The sequence below is a fragment of the Sander lucioperca genome, chromosome 20 (assembly GCF_008315115.2).
Source record: "Sander lucioperca isolate FBNREF2018 chromosome 20, SLUC_FBN_1.2, whole genome shotgun sequence".
Taxonomy (NCBI): domain Eukaryota; kingdom Metazoa; phylum Chordata; class Actinopteri; order Perciformes; family Percidae; genus Sander; species Sander lucioperca.
Genome location: NC_050192.1, coordinates 7,349,181 through 7,375,079, shown reverse-complemented (window position 1 = coordinate 7,375,079; position 25,899 = coordinate 7,349,181). Strand labels below are relative to the sequence as shown.

Genomic DNA, 25,899 nt, shown 5'->3' with positions numbered 1-25,899 from the left:
CTCATAGTGGTGCCTGAGGAAAAGTCATGGGATCACCAAAGTCAATAGCATCCAGTAGGATTCCTCTGGGGACCATGCATTTCTGTACAAAACCTTCTGACAATTCATTCAATGGTTGCTGAGTTATTTAAGTATTTTAGCAATCACTTTCTGCTCTTTTCTTGTTCCGTCTGACTCTATTGTAGCAGTGTTTTCATGTTCCCAGATCTTAGCAGTTAACTTATTGTGTACAATGTTATCAGAACTGATGGCCAAAACAGTTAAAATAACCCAAAATGAAAGGAAACCAGAATTATCCATTAGGTTGAAAAGAATGCTTGATCAAGCTAGAGAGCACTTTTCTAAGGAGACCATCCATCTCTTGTATTAGCTCTGGTTTGGTTCTGACTCATGGGATGCCAATATGCTCAGGCAAGTCAGTCAGCCAGTCATCCAGTTAGTCGGTCACATTTATCCAGTCAGTTGGAGAGTCAAACAGTAACTGAACCAGTCAACTAGTCAAGCAGTAGCTGTGAGAAAAGTCCAGCCAAGAGGGCAGGCGTTCTCCAATCCTGATGATTTCCAGATGAGCGCCCAGACGGCCAGCCTAAGTAAAGAACACACACACGCTAAAAAGAAAAAGGGAGAAAGAGGATGGATGGAGGGAGGTGGCAACAGAAGAAATAAATGCAGTGAATAAAGGAATAAGCCTGCATATAAGCGGTCGGAGAATTTTCATCCACCATTGTGATGTTTATCCTCTGAGAGAGACAGAGCGAGAGGGGAAAAAGAGTGTGTGTTCAGTCGTGTGTGTGTGTGTGTGTGTGTGTGTGTGTGTGTGTGTGTGTGTGTGTGTGTGTGTGTGTGTGAGAGAGAGAGTGTGTAGATATGTTAGTGAGGATCAACATGACACTGTGGTGGGCTCTGCTCATCATTATTTACCTGTCCATGTACCTGGCAGCCACTCAGCATCACAGGAAAGGTAGGTGGACATACAGACTCCATATATACGTTATATCTCTATCATCTGTCATAGGCCACATTGTCAACATTATGTAAAAAGCTGACTTGAACGATCCCTTAGTCAAAAATTGCAAAAAATGTGCATCCTCATTTTAAATATTTTCCTATTAGAAAATAGAAACAATCATTCATAATTATTTAATGTTGGTTTGCTTCTGTGTGTGTGTGTCTGTGAAGGAATGTGTTTATGTTTTGCCAATATTGGGAACATTGCGACATGCAAGACGTCAACAGATCATCTTCCAATGAAAAGTGACTGGCCTGTTGTTACTGGATTCACTCCCTGAGGAAATTCCTTTCTCAACACACACAGCTTAAAGTCTTTGGATTAGTCACATGGTGCTAAAGTCAGCTACAGAAGAGACAGGGCAGAATTTTAATAATACTTTCACAAAAGACGGTTCTATTGTTTGAGATTTACTGCAAAAATGTTTTGTAAGATTTTTCTTCCCTCTGCCAAGATGCAAATTCTGGCAGGCAAAGTTGTTGAATTGTTGTTTATTTATGCCCCTTTGATTAATTATTTTGGCCACTTGGTGGCAGCGGATAACCTCTCACCTTGTAAGGCAAACATGCTAGCAAACACTTGTCTAATTACACATGCAGCAAACATGAAGCAATATTAGCACGTTGTGTTGTTGGCCACCTGGCGAATTTAGGCACAACATTCACTCTCCTTTTAACTCTTGTTAATTTTGTGCTAGGCAGGTAGTGTACAGTGGATTTTTAACTGCTTGTTGATGAGAGCCATGAGACTGAATCACAACTGAAAAGTTGTGAGCATCAAAACCAAATCAATGAGCTGAAAGATGCCAAAACACTCGTAGAACTGAGGAGAACTGCAATGTCTGCTGATAATTCTTAGTTGACCTGCAGAGAGCACTTATCAAAATTGTCCATTTGTTTTATTATTTCGGCAGATGTACCCCAAAAAGTGTGTGCTTGTTGAAGTGCTAATCTTATGTAAAGCACCATGATCCTCCATTGTGAAGGACAGTATTTTGCTGGGTGGCAATTGGACATTTGTGAAGTCCATTATCTCCAATCATCACCAGTCTACCCAGTATTCACATCTTCCCTGGTGATACTAGGTGACTTTATTGCAGGTTAGCCTTGCATAGATTTGTTTCACGGTGGGAATATTGATGGGGAAGTCTGAGTCAAGATTGTACATTGTAAATAGTAGATGTTGCATCTGAGCTGCTAGAAAAAAAGCTGTTTGTATTTTAACATCATTTGGAGTTGAATTTATATGCTAAGCAGAAGATGGGCCATTGCAGAAAAGATTTTATTCCCTCCCATGTCCTTTTCACCCCCTTTTTACCGTAGTCGGATGGATCCAGACATCCATTTTGTTTTATTTTTGTTTGTTTCTCTCTCTCTCTCTCTCTCTCTCTCTCTCTCTCTCTCTCTCTCTCTCTCTCTCTCACCAAGACATCCCTCCAGCCAGGAATACCATTTAGCCCTGCTAATTAATGGATCTTTGTTGTTCCCTCATCTCCTTGCAAGCAGTTAGCGGGAGATTACAAGTTCCCTGCCTGTGCATAATGACATTGGGGGAAGCCTGCCCATCCAAACACTGATTGTTGGAAGTGCTGAAGGAAGGAGGGGATGCATTAAAGGAATGAACAGGCTTAGAATGAGCAGTGGGGAAAGAAATGTTGTAAGGAGGGACATCTGCATTAGATATTCAACCGGAAAAGTCAGCTGAAACATTGTTTGTTCCCCTGAAGTAACATGTTAAAACTTTAATATCAAATACTAGTACATCTCTTTTACTCTTTAAACTGGTTAAATATTTAATGGGAATGAACTGATTTTGATACTAAATTTGATCATTTGAATTGCTTAATTCTGCTCTCATTCCAGAGGCTCCAATTCCCTCCCTGCTTTTCCCACTTCTTATCATTACCTCCAGCCACGCACCTGACCCCAATCCTCATCAGCTCCTCAGTATATATACCTAATCCTTCCCCTCAGATTCCTGATTGTCTGTTATGCAACAAAGCCTTGCATTTTAAAGTGCCCATATTATGAAAAAAACACTTTTTTCTGGGATTTGGGGTGCTATTTTGTGTCTCTGGTGCTTCCACACACATACAAACTTGAGAAAAAAAACATCCATGCTGTTTTGAGTGAGATACGGGTTTCTGAATGTGTCCTGCCTTCAGTCTCCGGGTGAGCTGTTCAAAATCGGCAGTCGAAACGAGGTGGCTAACCGTAGCATACTAGCGCTAGCATACCTGTGCTACCATGCTAGCTCGTTCTGAATGGCAAAACATTGCTACAACACACATTAGTTCACCATAATCTACAAAAGAACTACTTACATGTCCCTATTCTGCAGGTATTCCACGCAAAGTTGGAATGTGCCCTTGTTTAGAAGAAGTCTCCCGGCTAATCCTGCCTTGTACTACTGAAGTTGTAGAAACAAACAGCTAGCTAGATGATGTGATCTTACCTAGCTACTGCACATGTGCGACTGCCAACAAAGATGTTACAGCAGTGAGAGGTCTCACTCTGTAGCTAAAACAGAGACCTAAACACAGGGTGAAAAGAGGAGCTGCAGCAATGTGCAGTACAACAAAAGTATGGTGTTTTTTGAAAATTAAACCATGTAAACCTATTCTGGTACAACCTCAAAATACAATTATGAACCTGAAAATATAGCATAATATGGCCACTTTAACCATGCCCGGATTATCCATAAGGGCACTTGGGCCAGTGCCCAGGGACACCAACCATTCACAACCAGTGGGGGGGCACCACATGACACAAGCTTTAACAATATTTTCCGTAAGTTGTTATATTATTCACTTGAAATTGTTGAAAGACCATACATTACTTCTTAATGAACACTAAGTTCACAATAATAATAATAAATTATAAATAAATCAATATTACATGGCCACTATCACTCCCCCTCCCCAATCTGTCAGAGTTGAGTTGGTCCACAAGTACGCGCAAATGTATCATTTGGTGCATGGGGGGGGGTTAACAATAACCAAAAGTGGCCAGTTTAACCCCCCAAAATTTGTATCATAATGATGAATGTAAAATATTAACTATTATAAAAAATGATAAGTGGTTGGCTTTCTTGATTCAATGTAATTGGCAAGCAAAGAAAAATGTTTTTCACACAAACCCCCCCCCCCCCCATCTCTGGGTGAGACTTGGTTGCGCCCAACCCTTCTCCGTGTTTTTCGAGCACACAGCACGACCGGTTAGGGATGGGCGATACCACACTTTTAGGATTTGATATGATACCGAAACTTTTTCTTGTATTTTCATCGATACCGATACCGATACCGTTAATTTCTTATTGCCAATTTTTGTCAGTAAAAATATTATTACATTTAAGACAAATCACAAGACAAATACAGACCATTTATACAAAATGTATTATGGTCAATACATAATAAAATTAAAATTAAAATAAATAACATAAATGAAATAAAAATGAAAAATGAATGAAATAAATTAAATATGAACAAAAACATACACATTTTCAGGTCCTTGGCTGTGTCGCTGTCGGCTGTGTCGCACGTTGACGCTCATTCGCTCGTCTCCCGTCACGTGACATGGGCCAGCTCAATACGCTGCCAGGTACAGGGGTGTCCCGGCACATAGTAATTTAAGTAAGTAATCTAAATCAGCTGAAAGTGATGCATACACCCCCAATTATTATTTTTTAGTTTATATCGATATTTTTTTAAGGAAATCAATGCCAAATGAGTAGCGTGAGTATATCGATCTATCGATACCACAGGATCGATACGCCCATCTCTACGACCGGTGCGCTTCGTGAGTTTATTCAGTAAGCAGAGAAGTGTAAAAGACCGGTCCGCAGTCTGCGCTTCTTTTCCTAGAACTCGTATTTCTTTCAGAGGACTTTGTGCAATGAATCCATATTCTTAGATCTAACATTGATAGTCTTTTGTCCATATCTTATTCATTTTCGGTCCTTTTATTGTCATTAGCTGTGATGCTAAAGCAGTTTTAGCTTTCCCATGATGCTTTTGAAAGTTTTTGACCAATCAGATGAGTTGCTTTCAGGGCCCGTGAAATAAAGTCGGAAAAATACAGATTTGACCGACCCACAATGCTGCAATATATAGTATTCATTTTGGCTTTTTGAATTGATAGACATTTTGAATTGAGACATTTGAATATAGTGCTCACTGCTCATATGCCTACATGTATGTAGTTGGATAAGTTAGTAAATTACATTTGAGAAATCCCTTTGATTATGTCTGATATTTTTGCCAGGAGGACAGCACAGGTAAAGGGGGTGGTAGACGGGGGGGGCCCTTTGAGGTATAGTGCCCAGGGGCACCACATTAGGCTCGAGATGAGCCAGATCTGCGCAGAATCGGCGATTGCCGCCCAATGCATGCCGGTTAGATTTGTGTCCGACTTCATTTCGACTTGCTCTGACGTCATGCACACATGGGCAACAATAACCTCACGAGATCAAGGCGGCCGCAGTTTTTAGAGCCAGGCGCCGCAGTTGCTCTTCACCGACTGCAAGACCCAGGCGGACTCAGAGCATGCTGGGAAACGCCGGCCTCACAGCTGATCTAACAGCTGATTGGTTCACAATCGACTCAACGTGATAACGTTTTATGTAAACACTTTATTGATTTTGATTTGGAGGGATTTTAACTGCTATTTGTTTGATTACACTGATTGTGTTTTCCTTGCAGGAATTTTTTTGTTTGTAGCTTTATTGATGTTGTAAGACACATGGCCTGTTTCTGTGTCTGCAGCAGTGTCCAACCATGTGATCATTAACCAGCAATAACATTTTATTGCAAACTGCTGTCTCCCACAGCTGGAAGCTGGTAGACAACTTTTATGTAAATTAGAGATTATTAATTTCAAATGTAAATCAGCATTGGGTTGGCCTACAAGGTGTCATTTCCCTGCAGCTCCTTGATCTTTTAACAACATAACCCTTGTTCTAATGAGCACATTTTCCACCGGGTGTTGTTTTGTTTGCTTTGACAAGGCTCCACTGAAGCTTGAGTGTCTCTTCAGTATCTAATATGACTGCACAGGCATTCCTCCTCCGCTGCTGATTGTGCATTCGGGAGTCACTCACTCACGAGGAGTGTAAATCTTCACCTACAGACATGTCAGTGTTGAATCTAGGGAAATATCCTAATTTCGGGTTCGGCCACCATAGGAGTTAAAACGCGCTCAGAATGGGAAAGGCTAGAAAGTAATATTCAGTTGGTTGTCATCATAGACTGTATATATTAGTGGACAGCGCATCCGGTTCAGCAAAATGCGGCAAATGCGGAAGTGCCTTAAACCTGCATTCTATCTGAATTCCAGCAGGGGGCGACACGTGCGGTTGCAAAAAGGAGGTCCGTTTCTATAGAAGTCTATGGCGAAATGACCCACTTCTCACTTGATTTATTACCTCAGTAAACATTTCAATTAAGAGTTTATATTCTCAATCGCTAGTTTTAAGTCTTCTGCAACACAGAATGATGTTCATTTTTTGAATTATGGTCTCGTTGATTTTAAAATCGGCGATAAAGCAGGGGATGTTTTAGGGCGTGGCTATGATGTGATTGACAGTTCGCGGCCTGTCAATCATGACAGAGGTTTAGCAAAGCTTATCCATGGCATGTAAACTTCACTTTGGGGGTTGACCAGCTTTCGTCTTCGTGACTGTGACACTTGGTCGCCTAATAATGTCTTGTTCAACGTTCGGTTGTACGACAAGACACTCAAAGGAGTCGGCAGTTCAGTTTTTCCGGTAAGTAACGTTACATTTTGTTTTAATACCGTTTTTCGTTAGCCAACGTTAGCATCCCAATGAATATCAGTTAGCTAGCTAGATTGCACCTTGCTAACCAAGCTAGCGGGCTAACTAATAACGTTATGCAGACCAGACCGTATAAGCGAATTAAAATTAATATATTTAACGTTACAGTCGTATACAGTAGGTATGCACAACGGTCTCGCCGGTAATCTGTTTTTAACCATATGTGATGTTATTGCTAATCGATGCGCATGTAATGGTAATGTTAGCTTAAAGTCAAAGCCTGATATAGCTAACGTTATAGTGCAAATTCATATAAATCCTATTCGTACGGGATTAGAATCATTTTGGGACCGCGTGTGATTTAGAAAGTACCCCCTCACATCTGAGTTTTGTGTGGGGCATTCGCACGGGACAAGCGGAGACGCTTTTACTTGAATATACTGAAATATATGTACCCCGCCCGAGAGTTGGGAAACGTTACCCGGAGGCGCCCGAAGGACAGGCACAGACACCCACACAGCATCACCGTCACCCTCACCTCGGACAAAGCCGCGCTGGAGCGCGTCGACGGACGGGGCAGTAGGCCAGAATATCCATCCATCCATCCATCTTCTTCCGCTTATCCGGTAACGGGTCGCGGGGGTAGCAGCTCCAGCAGGGGACCCCAAACTTCCCTTTCCCGAGCCACATTAACCAGCTCCGACTGGGGGATCCCGAGGCGTTCCCAGGCCAGGTTGGAGATATAATCTCTCCACCTAGTCCTGGGTCTTCCCCGAGGCCTCCTCCCAGCTGGACATGCCTGGAACACCTCCCTAGGGAGGCGCCCAGGAGGCATCCTTACCAGATGCCCGAACCACCTCAACTGGCTCCTTTCGACGCGAAGGAGCAGCGGCTCTACTCCGAGCTCCTCACGGATGACTGAGCTTCTCACCCTATCTCTAAGGGAGACGCCAGCCACCCTCCTGAGGAAACCCATTTCGGCCGCTTGTACCCTGGATCTCGTTCTTTCGGTCATGACCCAGCCTTCATGACCATAGGTGAGGGTAGGAACGAAAACTGACCGGTAGATTGAGAGCTTTGCCTTCTGGCTCAGCTCTCTTTTCGTCACAACGGTGCGATACATTGAGTGTAATACCGCACCCGCTGCGCCGATTCTGCCCTCACTCGCGAACAATACCCCAAGGTACTTGAACTCCTTCACTTGGGGTAAAGACTCATTCCCTACCTGGAGAAGGCACCCCATCGGTTTCCTGCTGAGAACCATGGCCTCAGATTTAGAGGTGCTGATCCTCATCCCAGCCGCTTCACACTCGGCTGCGAACCGATCCAGTGAGTGCTGAAGGTCACAGGCCGACGATGCCATCAGGACCACATCATCCGCAAAAAGCAGCGATGAGATCCCCAGCTCATCAAACTGCAACCCCTCTCCACCCCGACTACGCCTCGATATCCTGTCCATAAATACTACAAACAGGATTGGTGACAAAGCGCCACCCTGGCGGAGGCCAACTCTCACCTGAAACGAGTCCGACTTACTGCCGAGAACCCGGACACAGCTCTCGCTTTGGTCGTACAAAGATTGGATGGCCCTGAGAAGGGACCCCCTCACCCCATACTCCCGCAGCACCTCCCACAGTATCTCCCGTGGGACCCGGTCATACGCCTTCTCCAGATCCACAAAGCACATGTAGACCGGTTGGGCATACTCCCAGGCTCCCTCCAGGATCCTTGCGAGAGTAAAGATCTGGTCCGTTGTTCCACGACCAGGACGGAATCCGCATTGTTCCTCTTCAACCTGAGGTTCGACTATCGACCGAACCCTCCTTTCCAGCACCTTGGAGTAGACTTTACCGGGGAGGCTGAGAAGTGGGATACCCCTGTAATTGGCACACACCCTCTGGTCCCCCTTTTTGAAAAGGGGAACCACCACCCCGGTCTGCCACTCCTTAGGCACCGTCCCCGACTTCCACGCAATGTTGAAGAGGCGTGTCAACCAAGACAACCCCTCCACACCCAGAGCTTTAAGCATTTCTGGACGGATCTCATCAATCCCTGGGGCTTTGCCACTGTGGAGTTGTTTAACTACCTCAGCAACTTCCACCAGGGAAATTGACGACAATCCCCCATCATCCTCCAGCTCTGCCTCTACCATAGAGGGCGTATTAGTCGGATTTAGGAGTTCCTCAAAGTGCTCCTTCCACCGCCCTATTACCTCCTCAGTTGAGGTCAACAGCGTCCCATCCTTACTGTACACAGCTTGGATGGTTCCCCGCTTTCCCCTCCTGAGGTGGCGAACGGTTTTCCAGAAGCACCTTGGTGCCGACCGAAAGTCCTTCTCCATGTCTTCTCCGAACTTCTCCCACACCCGCTGCTTTGCCTCTTTCACGGCAGAGGCTGCAGCCCTTCGGGCCCTTCGGTACCTTGCAACTGCCTCCGGAGTCCTCTGGGATAACATATCCCGGAAAGACTCCTTCTTCAGTCGGACGGCTTCCCTGACCACCGGTGTCCACCACGGTGTTCGTGGGTTACCGCCCCTTGAGGCACCTAAGACCCTAAGACCACAGCTCCCCGCCGCAGCTTCAGCAATGGAAACTTTGAACATTGTCCACTCGGGTTCAATGCCCCCAGCCTCCACAGGGATGCACGAAAAGCTCCGCCGGAGGTGTGAGTTGAAAGTCTGTCGGACAGGGGCCTCCTCCAGACGTTCCCAATTTACCCGCACTACCCGTTTGGGCTTACCAGGTCTGTCCAGAGTCTTCCCCCACCCTCTGACCCAACTCACCACCAGATGGTGATCAGTTGACAGCTCTGCCCCTCTCTTCACCCGAGTGTCCAAAACATACGGCCTCAGATCAGATGAAACGATTATAAAATCGATCATTGACCTTTGGCCTAGGGTGCTCTGGTACCAAGTACACTTATGAGCATCCCTATGTTCGAACATGGTGTTCGTTATAGACAATCCATGACTAGCACAGAAGTTCAACAACAAACAACCACTCTGGTTTAGATCAGGGAGGCCGTTCCTCCCAATCACGCCTCTCCATGTGTCTCCATCATTTCCCACGTGCGCGTTGAAGTCCCCCAGCAGAACTATGGAGTCCCCTACTGGAGCCCCATACAGGACTCTATTCAAGGTCTCCAAGAAGGCCGAATACTCCGAGCTCTTGTTTGGTGCATACGCACAAACAACAGTCAGAGTTTTCCCCCCCACAACCCGCAGGCGTAGGGAGGCGACCCTCTCGTCCACCGGGGTAAACTCCAACGTAGCGGCGCTCAGCCGGGGGCTTGTGAGTATCCCCACACCCGCCCGGCGCCTCACACCCTGGGCAACTCCGGAGAAGAAAAGAGTCCAACCCCTATCCAGGAGTATGGTTCCAGAACCGAGACTGTGCGTAGAGGTAAGCCCCACCAGATCCAACTGCTAGCGCTCCACCTCCCGCACAAGTTCCGGCTCCTTCCCCCACAGAGAGGTGACGTTCCACGTCCCCAGAGCCAGCGTCTGCCGCCCGGGTCTGGTCCGTCGAGGCCCCTGACCTTCACTGCCACCCATGTGGCAGCGCACCCGACCCCAGCGGTTCCTCCCACAGGTGGTGGGCCCATGGGTTGGAGAGATAGGTGCCACGTAGCTATTTCGGGCTGTGCCCGGCCGGGCTCCGTGGCAAACCCGGCCACCAGGCGCTCGCTGACGGGCCCTCCATCTGGGCCTGGCTCCAGACGGGGGCCCGGGCTTCCTCCGGGCAGGGTCACTCCATCTCTACCTCGTTTTTTCATAGGGTTTTTGAACCATTCTTTGTCTGGCCCCTCCCCTGAGACCACTTTGCCTTGGGAGACCCTACCAGGAGCACAAAGCTCCAGACAACACAGCCCTCAGGTTCATAGGGACACACAAACCTCTCCACCACGATAAGGTGATGGTTCCAGGAGAGGCAGAATATCCGTTTTTGCAATAAAATGTCGCACATGAAAATATATATATATTATTGTAAAGTTACATAAGTGTTCTATCTTGAAAAATCTTCAGTTCTGCAGCCAAATGTATTGTATAAAGCACCAGGTTCAATATTCTTTTCTCAAAATTCTAAATACATTATTTCAGACTGTTAATGTACCTAACAAGCATGCTGTTGCAGGAGTTATTAACCACTGTTGTTGATGCTGTTACACTGAGGTCTTTCTTCCACTTACTGTTGTTGTCTGCTAATCTATTTGAAGACCTTCTGTCAGCACATTAGTCTGTTTTAAGATGAGTCACATACATGTTACAATCTATATTTACAAATTGTTTATTACTAAAATGTAAGTAATGTAAGTGTTGCGTACAATACACATTGTCTAAGATAAATTTGACATGTAGGAGTATGTTTACTTAATACTGCATGTCCTCAACTGAAGCATGCCTTCATGTACAAGCTCATATATTAATATAATTTATTGTGATCTACCATCTCTTAACTACATGTTTGTCTTTACAAAGGTATCCACACTGAAAACTGAATGACCAGAGCCAGAGGGAAGACCTGGTGTATAGAGCAGCGTATTTGGTGCCATTCATCTTGTTGTGGAAAACAGATTGCATTGACCACATCCAAAGTTCTCAAATGTGTTCTGATGATGCCAGAAAATCATTTTCAGTTCAGCTTCTTCTGCTGAAAGGACAGACCAACTTTTAGCACTTTAGCAGTCATTGGTATTTAGAGGTTTAAAATGTGAGTCCTGTAATAGATGTGTCCTCTTGTGTTACTGTTAGGCCTGCTGCTCCTAGGTAGCTTCTCTGTCTCTCCTCCCTCCCTCTCTCTGTCTGTCTCTCCTCCCTCCCTCTCTCTGTCTGTCTCTCCTCCCAGGAGTGGAGTCTAGAGGGTGGGAGTCTGGGTTCCAGCTGCCTCTCATCTACCACAATCAACCAACAATTTGTGATAATACTTTTGTTATAATGAATTTGCCATAACCTTACACAGATTAAACAGCACCTAGTGCATTTTCAATTACCTACTAAACACTTGACTATGTATGTCAAAATAAATGTCTATAAATTAATCTAAAAGGATTTTGGTGAAGTGTTTTCATGGTGATTAAAATTGTACAGTACATAAAGACACAAGAAAAGCACAAACTACATTTCCCTGATCCTTCTTTGTCAACATTCAAGTATGGTAACATTTGAGAAATCATATTTTTGTTGATTAAAGCCAAAATAGACACTTTTAATCAATTACAAATTCTATCAAATTACCAATGTCTTCTTGTATGACTACAATATTGTGTATGTTCCTATAGTTGCTTCAGAAAAACAAATCTAGCTTTAGAAAGACCTTTATTTCACATTGAAATGGGCATTAACTACAAAAACTACATAAACCACAAACAACACTGGCAATATTTTTAAAATTATGTTAGGGGTTAAATTGATGAATTAAATAATGTAGTTCACCTTTTACAATCCAGTGTACATTCCACACATAAAACACTGCTGTGGGTCAAGGTAAGACATGTCTGCATATGAAAAAAAGGGTAGTTGAATCACTAGTGTCACATTGTTAATTACAGTAGAAATGTTAGACATTACAAACCACAATATAAAAATATAGCTTAACATATACAGCTTAAAACACTTGTGCAGCACTCTGTTCAGTCAAGTCCAAATGCCTGGGTAAAGAAATAGAAGCTGCCTTTACAATTAAAGTGAGCATAGTGTGACAGTCTGTTGGTTGTCTGTAATGCACAGTGGAAAAAGAAAAAAAACCCTGCGAGCCTTGTCGATCTTCCCCGGATTGTTAACAGCCCTCCACTTGCATCTCTGGGTGATGCCAGAGAAAATGGACTTACTTCTGAGGTATTGGGTGGGTGCACATGCCATCGTGGCTCTCCACACTCCTATTTGTGAAAAAAAGAGTCATCAATTTCCATTTGAGCCCCTCATAGTTAAATATATATGCACACTAGCATGTAACTGTACTTCATTAATTATCGGGGGAGAATACATATGAATCAACAACAGTCTATTGTTCTTTAGTGTAACTTTAATTTAGTTTAGAGCTTATTTCTGCTAACGTTAGCTCTTAAAAGCATGTAAAGGCTAATTGTGCCAACCATAGACTGATGGAGCAAACAGTAGCAAGACATTATCAGTGCATTATGGTTGTTACAGTTAACCAAACGTTCTAAGAAACTTTGTTATACATCTGCTAATACTTAGTGTTAGATAATGATTATTGATTATGAGCATTAACAATCCCCGTTTTGCATTTCGCTGACATTACGTTTAAATTAGGACAACGTAAACTTCGATTTGCAGAAAATTAACGTTAGCATGTTTTACCAGTGGCTAGCTAACGTTACAGACAATTTACATGGTAACTTAGGATACATTTACTTTACAATGTGACTCATCTTATATGTAATATAACTATTGGACAAAAATATATTTAAAACCTAGCGAAGCTATATCTTACCTCGAATTATGTATGCTAGCTTTCAGCAGCAGTTGCGTCCAGATTGCCAGTGAACGTGTGTAAGGTAACGTAGAGTGTCAGCAGCGTTGCCAACTCCAAAAAAAAAAAACAGTCAGACACCGCCCAATAGTCTATGGCCAAAGGCTCCTCCCTCACTCCGCCCTCTCGTCTAAAAACGTCACATCCGCAACCAGGATGGCTGCGCCCATAGATATATATAAAGGCCTTTATATATATCTATGGCTGCGCCCATAAACGCAAACTCGACGACGGATAACTGATCTCTGTCGGTACACGATCCGTTCTGCCTGCACGATCCGTTCTGCACATGCGCAAAATGTTCGCGCATGCGCGGTTGTACGAGGATTTACGACACTGCACGATCTGTTCCACGCTTCCGGTCGACAGCCAAGCTAACGTTAGTTTAGCTAACAGCTAATTCGGCTAACTGCTAGCTGAGACAGCATGTAATAACTTTAAAAGACCCTCAAAATAAAACTTGAAAATAAATGTTGACATATATAACAAACACCTAACATATATAACAGCTGTTACGTCAGTTCTACTTTACTTGTGCTCATTTAAAATACAATCACTCAATACTTGTCTTTATTGTTATTACTGTGAAGTCTTAATTTAGCTGTAGCCTGCTTTTCCCATTACGTTTGAGTTAACGTTATTTTAGACTGAATCTAGCTGTCAGCTAGCGGTTAGCCGAATTAGCTGTTAGCTAAACTAACGTTAGCTTCCCGGTGGAGGCTAGCGTGGAACAGATCGTGCAGGTCGTATGGATACGTAAAACAGTATTATCTTGCGCATGTGCAGAACGGATCGTGCAGGCAGAACGGATCGTGTACCGACAACCTCCACAAACCAATGGGTGACATCACACATGCTCTGTCCATTAATATATACAGTCTATGGTTGTCATATACAATTTCACCGCTAGATGGGAGAAATTCTTACACAATGTAGCTTTAACGCAGGTTTGAGAAATGAAAGGTTTGAGATAATATGGTGAGGATTACACAAATGTGCCAAATTGGTGGGTTTTATTCTTCTAACACTGGAACATAGAGCTGCAGATTTTCTTTACATTCTGAATGGTGGCTGGGTTGTGAAAACAAAGTCGGAGCTGAGACTGGCAGTCACCCAAGCAGGAAGCAGGTACATGGGGAGATCAGCCAGTGCATGTGGCTTTGGCTGGCCTCACAAATGCTATAAAGCCTAAATGTATCTGGCCAGCAAGGCTGATCATTATTGCAGAATTGGCAAGGCAGCACGCCATAGATCCCGCTGTATGGTAGGAGGTGGATTGGATCCGAATTCAGATGGAGCCCAGTGTTCTGTACTGTATACCTCATTAAGATCTGTGTGTGATCCGTGTGTTGGCTCACACGCTGAGCCAAGCACTGGATGGCAACATCATATGCGAAGCAGTGGAAAAAGAGAACTAGAACGTCTGGAGAAATTTAAAGGAAGGTTTAACTTTCAGCTCTAATCAACTTTGCTTTTCACTCCACTCTGAAGCAGTTTCTTACACTTGTTACAGTGTCGTGGAGTCTTACACAGTAGAGGGTGTTACGATATAGACACTATTAGAGTCTGGGCAGCAATATAAGTAATTATATAAACAGTATGGAAAGGGAAAACATGTGTGGGGTTACCGCATCCTTGTGTGACCCCTCTGCTTTCTTTATTCAGCCTTTTTTAGATTTGACCCCCAAAATACTTTCCATTACCAGTGGGAATATCTGCTCACAATCACACATGACGGTTAAGCAGAAATGAGAATGCAAATATGGCGTTGTAAGATCAGGGGAGTCATTAATCATTCCTTGGACACAGATATGCCCTCATGCATTTATTAGGAATTTAGATAATTTAGCTGGTGAACTAAAAGATGGCTCTTTGAGTAGCTAAAAGCTACAATATTTTAACTTTTTTTCAGAGTTGAAAATAAGTCCAACTTTAGTTTTTCTTTCAAAGTTAAAAACAAATCATCAAATTACTGAGGTGAGTTACTTTCTGCCTCTGGATGGAGGTGTGTGACCAGGTGGAATTGCCTCTGGTTATCACCTCCAGTAAAATATGGATTTCATGGTATTTTATCAGAGATGTAGCCGCAGCAACTGTTTCCACTAGCTGAGAGTGAGGGGTTTCATTCCAGCCCTATCTGGACACCTCAGAATACAGGGTCCCTGGTCTGCTACATACATAGACTGACACTTTGAAATCTGGCCAAATGAGGTCAGCAAAACCTGCCCCTCTGTGAGTGCAGTTATCTCACCTCTGGATGCACGGGACACTGCCACTTGTAAATATAGGAGCATCTGTGGCTCGGGTTGAAGACCAGCTGGAGCCAGATTCTATCTCACCTGCATAATATTTGAGCAGTAATGTATCTGTGTTTGCTCAACCTCTGGCCAACCTCTGGCCCACCCACATGCCATGTTGGATAATGTGGTGGCTAATTTCTCGAATACGAGGGAGATCCTCTAATCCAATTTCCTGTACTTATGTGTTCTAGCTCTGTATCCATCTGCATACAGGATAAAGCGTGGGGCATATTCGCTGATCAACCCCACGTTCCAGCGTTCGTCAGAGGATGTCAACCTGCTTTTTGAGGTCAGTTTAGATCATGTTGGTTTAGAGGTGCTGAAACAGTTAATGGCTCAGTCAGTGCTTCATTACTGGACGCCACTTAAAATATGTTGAGGATGTGCAAAAGATCTGTCCAAGTCACACATTTCTGGTCCATCTGATGAAAATGAAAACACAGCTGCTGTCCTGCTAATTATGTGCAGACATGTAAAGTATGTGTGTACCCAAAGTTTTTATATAACATTAAGATCTTATGATGTCTTCAGTTCACTCCACAAAGAGGTCAATAAATACTTGTATTGGCAGATTGGTATAGGAGGTAGAACCTAACTAGTTATTTAGTTAGGTTAGTACTGTAAGTAGATGGTTCCTGAGGATTTTTCTTAATGGACCTGTGCCTCCCAGATCCTGCTAGCGGGAATGGAGATCCAAGGTGGGGAAATGCTGATCCCCGATGAGGAGCTGGCCTCCCTGAGGAGCGTGGAGAAACTGGAGGTCATCTGTGAGGACGTCCTGCCCAAGAGGCTTTCCGACATTCGCCGTCTGATAGCGGAGCTCGCCCAGCGCCGGCAGCCTCTGAGCTGGCAGGACTTTGAGAGGACGGTGCTGACCCTGGTGTACACCACCCAGACGCTGGCTCGAGTCAGCAGCCCGCAGCAGAGGGAGGCGTGGACAGACGCTGTGATACAGCTGTTCAAAGCCGTTCAAAAGGACCTCACACCCTCTTAAAGTAAGAATCGGAAGATTTTCTTTAAACATATTTTTATGGTGATTTCACTTGCTCATGGTCACCTTTATATGACTGTTACACTGCAATTCTTGACCCAAACTGCATTCCAGTTTTATACACTACATACTAATTCTAGTATATACTAATTGCTATAGTATACAAGAAATCTGATCTGAAGTCAATGCACTTGACTGCTTTGTACTAATAAATGATGCAATACTTGAGCTGCAACTCTGGAATTCACAAAGAGAAAGCAACATGTTTTTCCAAAGAGTTCATCCTTTTTCTTTATTTTCTGTGATTTTCCTGAAACTGTCTCACCACTATTCACGTCTCCTTCACTACCTTTATGCAAAGCTTTATGGGACTATAGTATCCTATAGCAACACACTCAAAAACCAAGTGTATTTAGCATCTGGCCCACACTTTTGCTTACAAATCCTATTCTACTTTAAAGCGGCATTTAGAGCGATCCTCACAATATCTACTGGGCCAACCCTGTCTAACATGTAGAAGTTAAAGTGTGTATATTTGTGTGCTTGTATATTATTATTAGCCTGTAAACATGGCGGTGCCACTGCCCGGTAGATGCGGGTTCCTCGTGAAGAAAAAGAAACGTTTCTGTAAAATGATCGCCGTGAGAGGAAAAGTGTTCTGTGGAGAGCACGCGACCCAGGAGGAGGGAAGCAGCAACAGGATCGTGTGTCCTCTGGACCCTAAACACACTGTGAGTGAAGACAAATTGGACAAACATCTGAAGAAATGTTACTCCAGAGAGAAGCCGAAGCCGATGGCGTCTAGCAGAAAGCAACGATAAGACGATCCACTTACCTCTACATCATCCAGCTGTGAAAGCTGCTCCAACCTGAGCCAGAAGGTAATCAAGCTGGAGGAGAGAATATCCACCCTATACAAAATCCAGAAGGGTGAACAATAACTGGATACAATCATCCTCGGTAAAACCCAAGCAGCCGTCACCAGCGCTGAGCTCGCCGATACCGCCCACTATCCAGGTGAAGCCGCTGTGCCCCAGGCCACTGCCAATACTCCACTCAGGCCCACGACTGCGGCGTGCATTCCTGGAGCAGGTGATAACCACTGGTTCCAACTTGAGACCAAAGGCTTTGATTAGCTCCACTCCACTTCACCCGGAAGAGTGGACCTTTGCCGGGGATTCTATTGTGAGGAATATACGGATGAGGGCAGCGCACCCGCTGTCGTTCCCAGGCCAATGTTGATGACATAACGGTAAAAATCCCTGACATCCTGAGATCCCACCAGCAGCTCAACAGAGTCATAATTCATAATGACACACAGAAACAACAATCCGAGCTGTTGAAACGGGATTTGCTCCGCCTTTTTAGTGCACTCCATCAGTCACAGGTGGATGTTTTTATTTCTGGCCCCACCCCCACCTGTGGGAGAGGAATAGACCGGTTCAGCAGACTGCTGAGCTTTAACACTTGGCTCTCCTCAGCCTGTATCTCCCACAGCGTGGGCTTCATTGACAATTTCGATGTCTTCTGGGAGAGGAGACATTTTTTTGGGGCTGACGGGCTCCATCGCAACACCTGGGGCTGCCATATGCTGTCTGCAAATATGGCATACAGCCATGGATGTATTAAGAGAACTGGATACAGCGTTCGGCGGGAAGCCTCGTACATTCCAATGAGAGTGCTCAAAAGCGCATAAAGCAACCATGGAGCTCAGATCTTCCGCGTTGACTGGCCCATGACGTCACGATGGACATGCGCACTAGCAACAGTTTGTTTGTGTTGTCGTAGCAACCAGTAGTAACATGCTCGTTCATGAGCTTCTCTCTTGTGTCTCTTACAAGTGGCGAACTCATTAACTCGCCGTTTCATTGTCTAAAATATTCACTAACGTTAAACATTGTGTTTTCGTTGTACATGCTTATCTAAATAAACGATGGATGTATTTAGACAACCAAGGAGATGTAATTATTATGTCATGCTACTAGCTAGCACTAGCTGCTAAGGTTATCCTGCAGTTTCGTGAACAGAGCTTTTCTTAATAACATCCATGGCTTCATCTCTCATCCACGTTACAGGCTTTACAGCATACATACCGTGGATGTAGGCCTCCCCACCAAATTTTAATTTTTTATTTTCTGTAAGAAGTGGTGGGAAGGTGGTGGCACTGCTTCAATAACCACAAATTTACTCACCAGCAAACAAATTATATTTGATCAGTACACCACCTTTGAATATCACGCCATTGTTTTTAGTAGCCCCCGGATTTTATGTGTCACTGTCTATAGACCACCCAAAAAATGTGCTGCTTTTATCAAAGACTTTTCAGAATTTGTTTCCATCATCTACACTACCTACGATAAGATCATTTTAGCCGGTGACTTTAATCTACACATTGATAACATCTCAGACACTGTCTCACAGGAATTTTTAAATATTTTAAATATTATGGATTTTACACAACATGTCATACAGCCAACTCACAACAGAGGACACACCCTGGATCTTGTCATTACATATGGCCTGTCCACTTCTGTGTCCTCTGTTGTTGACTTGGCTGTCTCCGACCACTACTGTGTGTTTTTTAACATCACCGGTTTTATTCAGCGGGAGACCTCGTGTGAACTGTGAGGAAACGCTATCTAAACTCTGAAGTGGCTGAAAATTTTATCAAGGTTTTGGATAAATGTCCTCCTATGATTTTAACTGCACCCTGTGATTTTATTATTGAACATTTTAACAGTAAACTGAAATTAAGCCTCAATTCTGTTGCTCCACTAACAACGAAAAAGATATTCACCAAACCTACTCCCGCGTGGAGAAATAATGAAATCAAAGAGCTGAAAAGAAATTGCAGTGTGGCAGAAAGGAGATGGAGGAAAAATAAAATAACAATAAACTATCAAATATTATGTAAGCAAATGAAAATTTACAATAATGCCCTAAGGAACTCAAGAAACACATACTTTGCTAATATAATCAATAACAATAAGAATAATCCCCTAGTCCTTATTATTTTTTTAACCTTAATTTTAATCTCTCACAGAGAACGCCAACAGGCACTTTGTGAAGAGTTTGCAGACCACTTCAGAGGCAAAATTCACACTATCAGATGTAACATTGTATCTTCTCAAAATATGATTTTAAATACATCAAAATGTGTGCTTTCACCTGAGGAAACACTGGACAGCTTTGCCCTGGTTAATGCTGAGATGACGAGCTTAAAACATTTTACGGCTTTTTTAAAGAGGAGCTTTTAAACATGATGAATTGCTCTCTTCAGATGGGTGTCTTCCCTGCCGCCTTTAAAATAGCGGTGGTGAAGCCCCTTCTGAAGAAGAGCAATTTAGATTGTAATGTTTTTAATAATTACAGACCAGTATCCAACTTACCATTTTTAAGTACAATTTTAGAAAAACTTGTTTTTACTCAACTCAATGATTTTTTTAATAATTTTAATATCCTTGACAAGCATCAGTCTGGTTTTAGGGCAAAACACAGTACAGAGACAGCTTTGCTGAAGATTTTAAATGACCTTAGGTCTAACTTTGACTCACAAAAACTCTGTGTTGGTGCTACTGGATCTAAGTGTAGCCTTTGATACAGTAGACCACACTATTCTTAACAGACTCAAACACCTGGTCTGCCTCTCTGTACTGTGCACAATTGGTTCACCTCCTATCTCACAGACAGAACATTTATGGTAACTACGGATACATGCTCCTCAAAAATCCATGAAATGACATGTGGTGTGCCCCAAGGGTCAGTTTTAGGCCCTGTTCTTTTTAATCTGTATATGCTCCCTCTTGCCAGTGTCATCAGGAGGCATGGAATCAACTTTCACAGTTATGCTGATGATACGCAGCTGTACATCTCCATGTCTCCTGATGACAAGTCCAATGGATGCTCTTTTGAACTGTATTTTAGACATAAAATCCTGGATGGCAGAAAACTTTTTACAGCTTAACCAGGACAAAACTGAAGTTTTGATCATCGGTCCTGAGGCTCAGAGAGAGAAACCCCAAACCAAACTGCAGGAATTTTCCTTAAATATATCATCAAGTGAAAAACCTGGGCGTCATTTTTGACTCTGAGCTTGGGTTTATCCCACATATTAAATACGCAACTAAAATAGGTTTTTATCACCTCAAAAATATGAATGACTACTGTAATGCCCTGCTTTCTGGTCTCCCCAAAAAGAGTATCTCCCCTCTCCAACTGTTACAGAACTCAGCCGCTCGTGTGCTGACGAGGACCAGAAGGCAGGCAAACATCACGCCGGTTTTAAATCACTGCATTGGCTCCACGTGTGTTTCAGGATCGATTTTAAGGTTATTTTACTGTTTTTTAAATCTCTTAATGGTCTTGCGCCTTCTTATCTTTCGGAACTGCTTTTACCCTATGAGCCTTCGCGGACCCTGAGGTCCTCCGGCACTGGCCTTTTGATTATTCCCAAGGTTCGGACACACACTCACGGAGAGGCGTCATTCCAGTACTACGGCCCCCGTCTGTGGAGCCTCAGGGCTGCAGAGAATGTTCAGATTTTTAAGAGCAGGCTCAAGACCCATCTTTTTAACTTAGCTTTTCCGTGCTCAGTCACATGTTACTTTTATTGTGTGTATGAGATGGTGTGTGTGGATGTTGGCGGTGGGTGTGTGTCTGTGTGTGTCTGGGGATGCATTTATGTGATGGGGGATGGGGGGTCAATTGCTTTTAACTGTAAAGCACTTTGTGCTACATTTTACATGTATGAAAAGTGCTCTATAAATAAAGTTTGATTGATTGATTTATGTACAAATACTATGTAGTAATGGCAGAACCCCACTTGCTCATCTATTGCTACAAAAAATATTCTTGATAGAGACTAGAATATTTGACATTGTAAAAACAAATATGAAACATTGTGAAAAAATATGTTCCTTCTCTAAAGATTTAATCAGAGACAAACCATTATCAGTTTTTTATTATTATTATTATTATTAGATATTATCACAATATGTCTCTTTTATGTAAAGTACATCTACATGCTTCTAGATAAGTTGATTTAGTTGCTTTTTTGGAATTTGTCTTTATTAGACAGTTTTTACACTAGAAGGCAGGAAATAGTCAGAGAGTGAAGGGTGTGATATGTAACAGAGCAGGTTGTTGCGCCTAAACCACTAGGCCACTCTGACACCCTATTTTAATTGCTTTATCAATTGTAGTACTCTTCTCAGCTCATACAATGCAATGCATTATGTTTAATACCTCTGTTCATTATGTGGAAATGAAATAAAACCTGCAAAGTATCTGTGCTCCATGTATTTGCGCGAGCCACAGGATGGCCTCATTAATCAAGTTGTGTCCCAGTGAGCTCTAATAAACTTCCACAGCCGTCTTAACAGGCACTTGGGCACTGCAGCAGTCACTGGAAATACATGACCACAGTAAGACTCGTAAATATTGTGTGTGGTATGGACCTATAGGTTGCATACTGACCTTTTTGATTATTCTGACCTTTATAATGTGTCAAATCTAACTATATGTACAGTACACTAGCTTGAGAACTCCACACAGTCACCTCCATCCCCCTGTGCTAACTGTGTTCATGTTTGATGTCATCCAATTACTTAAGACAACACTAGATGCTTCGCTCTGTCTAGAAAAGATTGCTCAGCTTATTTGATTTGACAGTTAAAGCCCTTTGAATGAAACCCACAGATTCGTAAGAGTCTGTGTACATCAATGCCCCTGATTGCTCATTTGAGAAAACTGTCAAATGTTTGATAGATGTTTGCTTCAAAGTTACCCATTTACCTCACTCATTTTGGGATATAGGTACTTTTCCTAATAGGCTTTCGTGCCTTTCACTCATCTTGGAGTGGAGAGAAAATATATATGTTTAGGTTTGTGCTGTTTTCCCTCCTTGAGTCACTTGGTTTTACATTTTAGTATTTTACTCAAATTCAAGCTTTTATCCATCTTTGTAAATGTTGGTCTCTCAATGTTTGTCATTTCCTGCCACCAGAGCTGCATGTTCTCCCCAGGCATTTTATTTCTCAAAAAAATGTATATGATGATCACAGGAGTTTTTTTTTGTTTTTGTTTTTTTTCAGGATCTCTTTCTCAGCATGTCAGCATTCATCCAATGCCCAAGCTTCGGGCGCTGACTCGGGAGGACTGATTGATGAGTAAGTGAAGACTGTGTGGAATTTCCTTCTAAGACAGAGGATCAGCCTTCACTCCCTGCACCGCTCTAACGAGGATGATGAGTTTTGGGATGTGTCTGGGCACTACTTGACGGAGCGTAAAGAAGCCGGGGTACTGAAGAAAACAGTAGAGCTCAGGCTCTTGTTCCCAGTATTGACTCTTGACAGTTTCATTAAGGCATTCCAACACTTACACCATCTTTGCTCCATGTGTTATATGACAATTCCCAGAACTTCATAGTTTTGAATTGCATTGCTTCTGGCATAAAGTACAGTTTAATTGTCTCAAAGTTTTAAAAATGACTCACTAACTGCATTGCTTCTTTTTATCTCCAGCTCCTCCTCTGTGATTGTGGATGTAGATTTAATTTAAGAAAAATTAGGCTTTTACCCGGGTTATTGACTTATCAGTATACTTCATGAAACAAGTCTAATATTTTATCCATTTAGTGTTTATCCCTAAATGTCATGCATAACCCACAGCAACATAATGCATGTTGAGAGAGCAGCACCAAGTGGCTGCAGACAGAACTGCAGTTCCTTATCTGAAACTTCATTTTCTTAAAGCTTTATACGTATACATTATATTATTATCATATAGTATTATCATCAAAATATACTCAATGTACCAACAGTATATGCAGAATGGTCCATTTGAATAATGCATATTATATTATTAGATAGATAGATGGATAGATAGATGGATGCTTAAAAGCAATATACAATACTGTTAAACAATAACTTGAAGAGTGGACGATTTTTTTACTGGATGCTCTATATACATGTGTGAGGTTGGGATAGTACAAGTTGTGCAAAATTAAATGCAAAGTATGCTGTAAAGTTATAGTGCAGGCTTTACCTCCCGACCCCTCCATCCTGACACAGAGCTAGGGGGACTGGCTGTACAGGGAGATGACAGCTGGCAGGAAGGACAGGAAGGATTATAATTAGTGATGCATTAATATGTACATCACTTTAATGTTGTAGCTGGTAAAGGTGGGGCTTATTTTAATTACTTTACATACTGCTGGGTAGCTTGTGAATAAGTACAGTGCAAATAAAGGACTTTGTCTCCTCTCCCAAGCTCTGCAAATAGGATCTGTTACAAAAAATATCTTCCTTCCTATCCTAACACACAACTTGTGTATTTTGTGATCATTCAATCAGACAACAACATTAACATTATATATATATATATATATATATATATATATATATATATATATATATATATATATATATATATATATACACACATACACACACCTATAAAGGTGTGAATGAAGATGAAATCCATCTTCATTCAACAACTCAATACCTTATCCATTTATAAGACGGGCGCACGGCAATCTGCCATAATAAAACCTCTGACAGACTCAATGGATCTTATATATATATATATATATATATATATATATATATATATATATATATATATATATATATATATATATATATAAAAACCTCTTCAGGGGGACCATTAAACCTGACTGATTTTTAACAATGTGCCTGAATGTTATCTCTGAAATATTCTCAATTATCAGCGGGACATGCCCACTAGGTGGCAGCATTTCCAAATTTGATTTGATCTTCACTCACATTATCAACAGTCATGATTTTGTCATTTGTTATTGATTTGTGTAGATGCTGTGAGGAATAATGGGTCAATAGTACAACATGTACTAGTAGTAATACTTTATTCTTATTCTCTGACCTGAGTCCATGTTGTGCACATATGCATGCTTTATTAAGAGCTCTTGAAGTCATTAATATGTTTTTGTTATGCTGACACAAGACGCACTCTGCTGCCAGACACAAAAATAAATCAACGACGTGGCATTTCTAATTTGATTTCTTTTTTCTTTTTTGGTGTGTGTGTGTGTTTGCGTTTGAGGCAGCTTAATTAGAGCAGATTCTTGTCAAAACTGGAATGTGTCTTTCCTGGTAGGAATATTTAGTGATCACCTCTAGCTGAATACCCAGTTGTTATAACTCAAGCTTATCAGCTGCATATGTTTTCCCCCACAGCTGTCAGACATACTTTCATGCTTCAAGTCTCACTCTGCTGCCAGAGAGGGACCGATGAGACATCACAATGTGTCACATATATATGCACACTGCTTTTCTGCACCAAACAACTCAATACCTTATCCATTTATAAGACGGGCGCACGGCAATCTGCCATAATAAAACCTCTGACAGACTCAATGGATCTTATTCCCCTGTCTGCCACTCAGATGTCTTGCAGTATAACTTGGCATTGTCTCAACCGATATTATGAGAACATAATTCAAGATCTTGATCTCAGGCATCAAACGCTCCGGCCACACCATTAAAAAACATTCCTCAGGCAAAAATCAGCAACAGCCCAAACAAACAGGCCATGTTCTTTTCTTTGAAGATCCTTTGATACGATATGTTCATGTGGAAAACGTAGTTTCCAGGGGTCTTTCTTATTAGACAAATCACTGTCATTCCAAGTGGAAATAAAACACAAAATGAAAGCTGTGACTCAAAACTCCAGATGTAAGACATGCATGTTGGGAGGTGCAGTCAACAACATGTGCCTGTAGTGTCATGCCAGTGTCTTGAGTGTTTTTGCAGTTTTCTTGCATTGCTAATACCAGTTTAACTGACACCGGCCTGCATGGTCTGAAAAATGAAAATCTGAAGGTTATGATTGTACAACTTCTGATGATTTAGCATTATAACAGTTCATTAGATGAAACCACAACTCTAGAAACAGGTCATGGTCATTTTTGCAGCCCTCTTATTTTAATGTGGCAAATGTGGTGTGTATAATAGCTGATCCTCGAAAAGAGATTGTGCCAGCAGGGGAAACTGCGGAGGGGTTGAAGGGATTGATGGATGGATACAGATAGATGGAGGTGGGATTCATTAGTTAGGGAGTATTATACCTCGCTGTGTCAGAGAGCTAATTACACAGTGTGAGCAGGCAGTCTGCTCAAAACAGCCTCCTGCTCTCTCTGGCTTCCAGGAATTAACACAGTATTTAACAAAACATCACAACAGCTGGGAGACCACCATGGGTAAATCGCAGAGCACAAATACAATGAAAGAAACAGTGTTTCGGATTCAAATAGTCAAACGTTTTTGTCAATATTGTTCATTTATGCCGTTCATATCACAC

The 25,899-nt window shown here is 42.5% G+C and overlaps 1 protein-coding gene across 1 annotated transcript; it reads left to right on the top strand.

Moving 5' to 3' along the window:
* The first annotated feature begins 493 nt into the window (after positions 1-493).
* Positions 494-23,825, top strand: LOC116060179 (protein FAM180A). The gene is made up of 4 exons (XM_031313623.2): positions 494-961; positions 15,764-15,861; positions 16,243-16,567; positions 22,656-23,825. The coding sequence occupies exons 1-3, from the start codon at positions 868-870 to the stop codon at positions 16,564-16,566; spliced, it is 516 nt and encodes a 171-aa protein (XP_031169483.1). The 5' UTR covers positions 494-867; the 3' UTR covers position 16,567; positions 22,656-23,825.
* Positions 23,826-25,899: the final 2,074 nt, after the last annotated feature.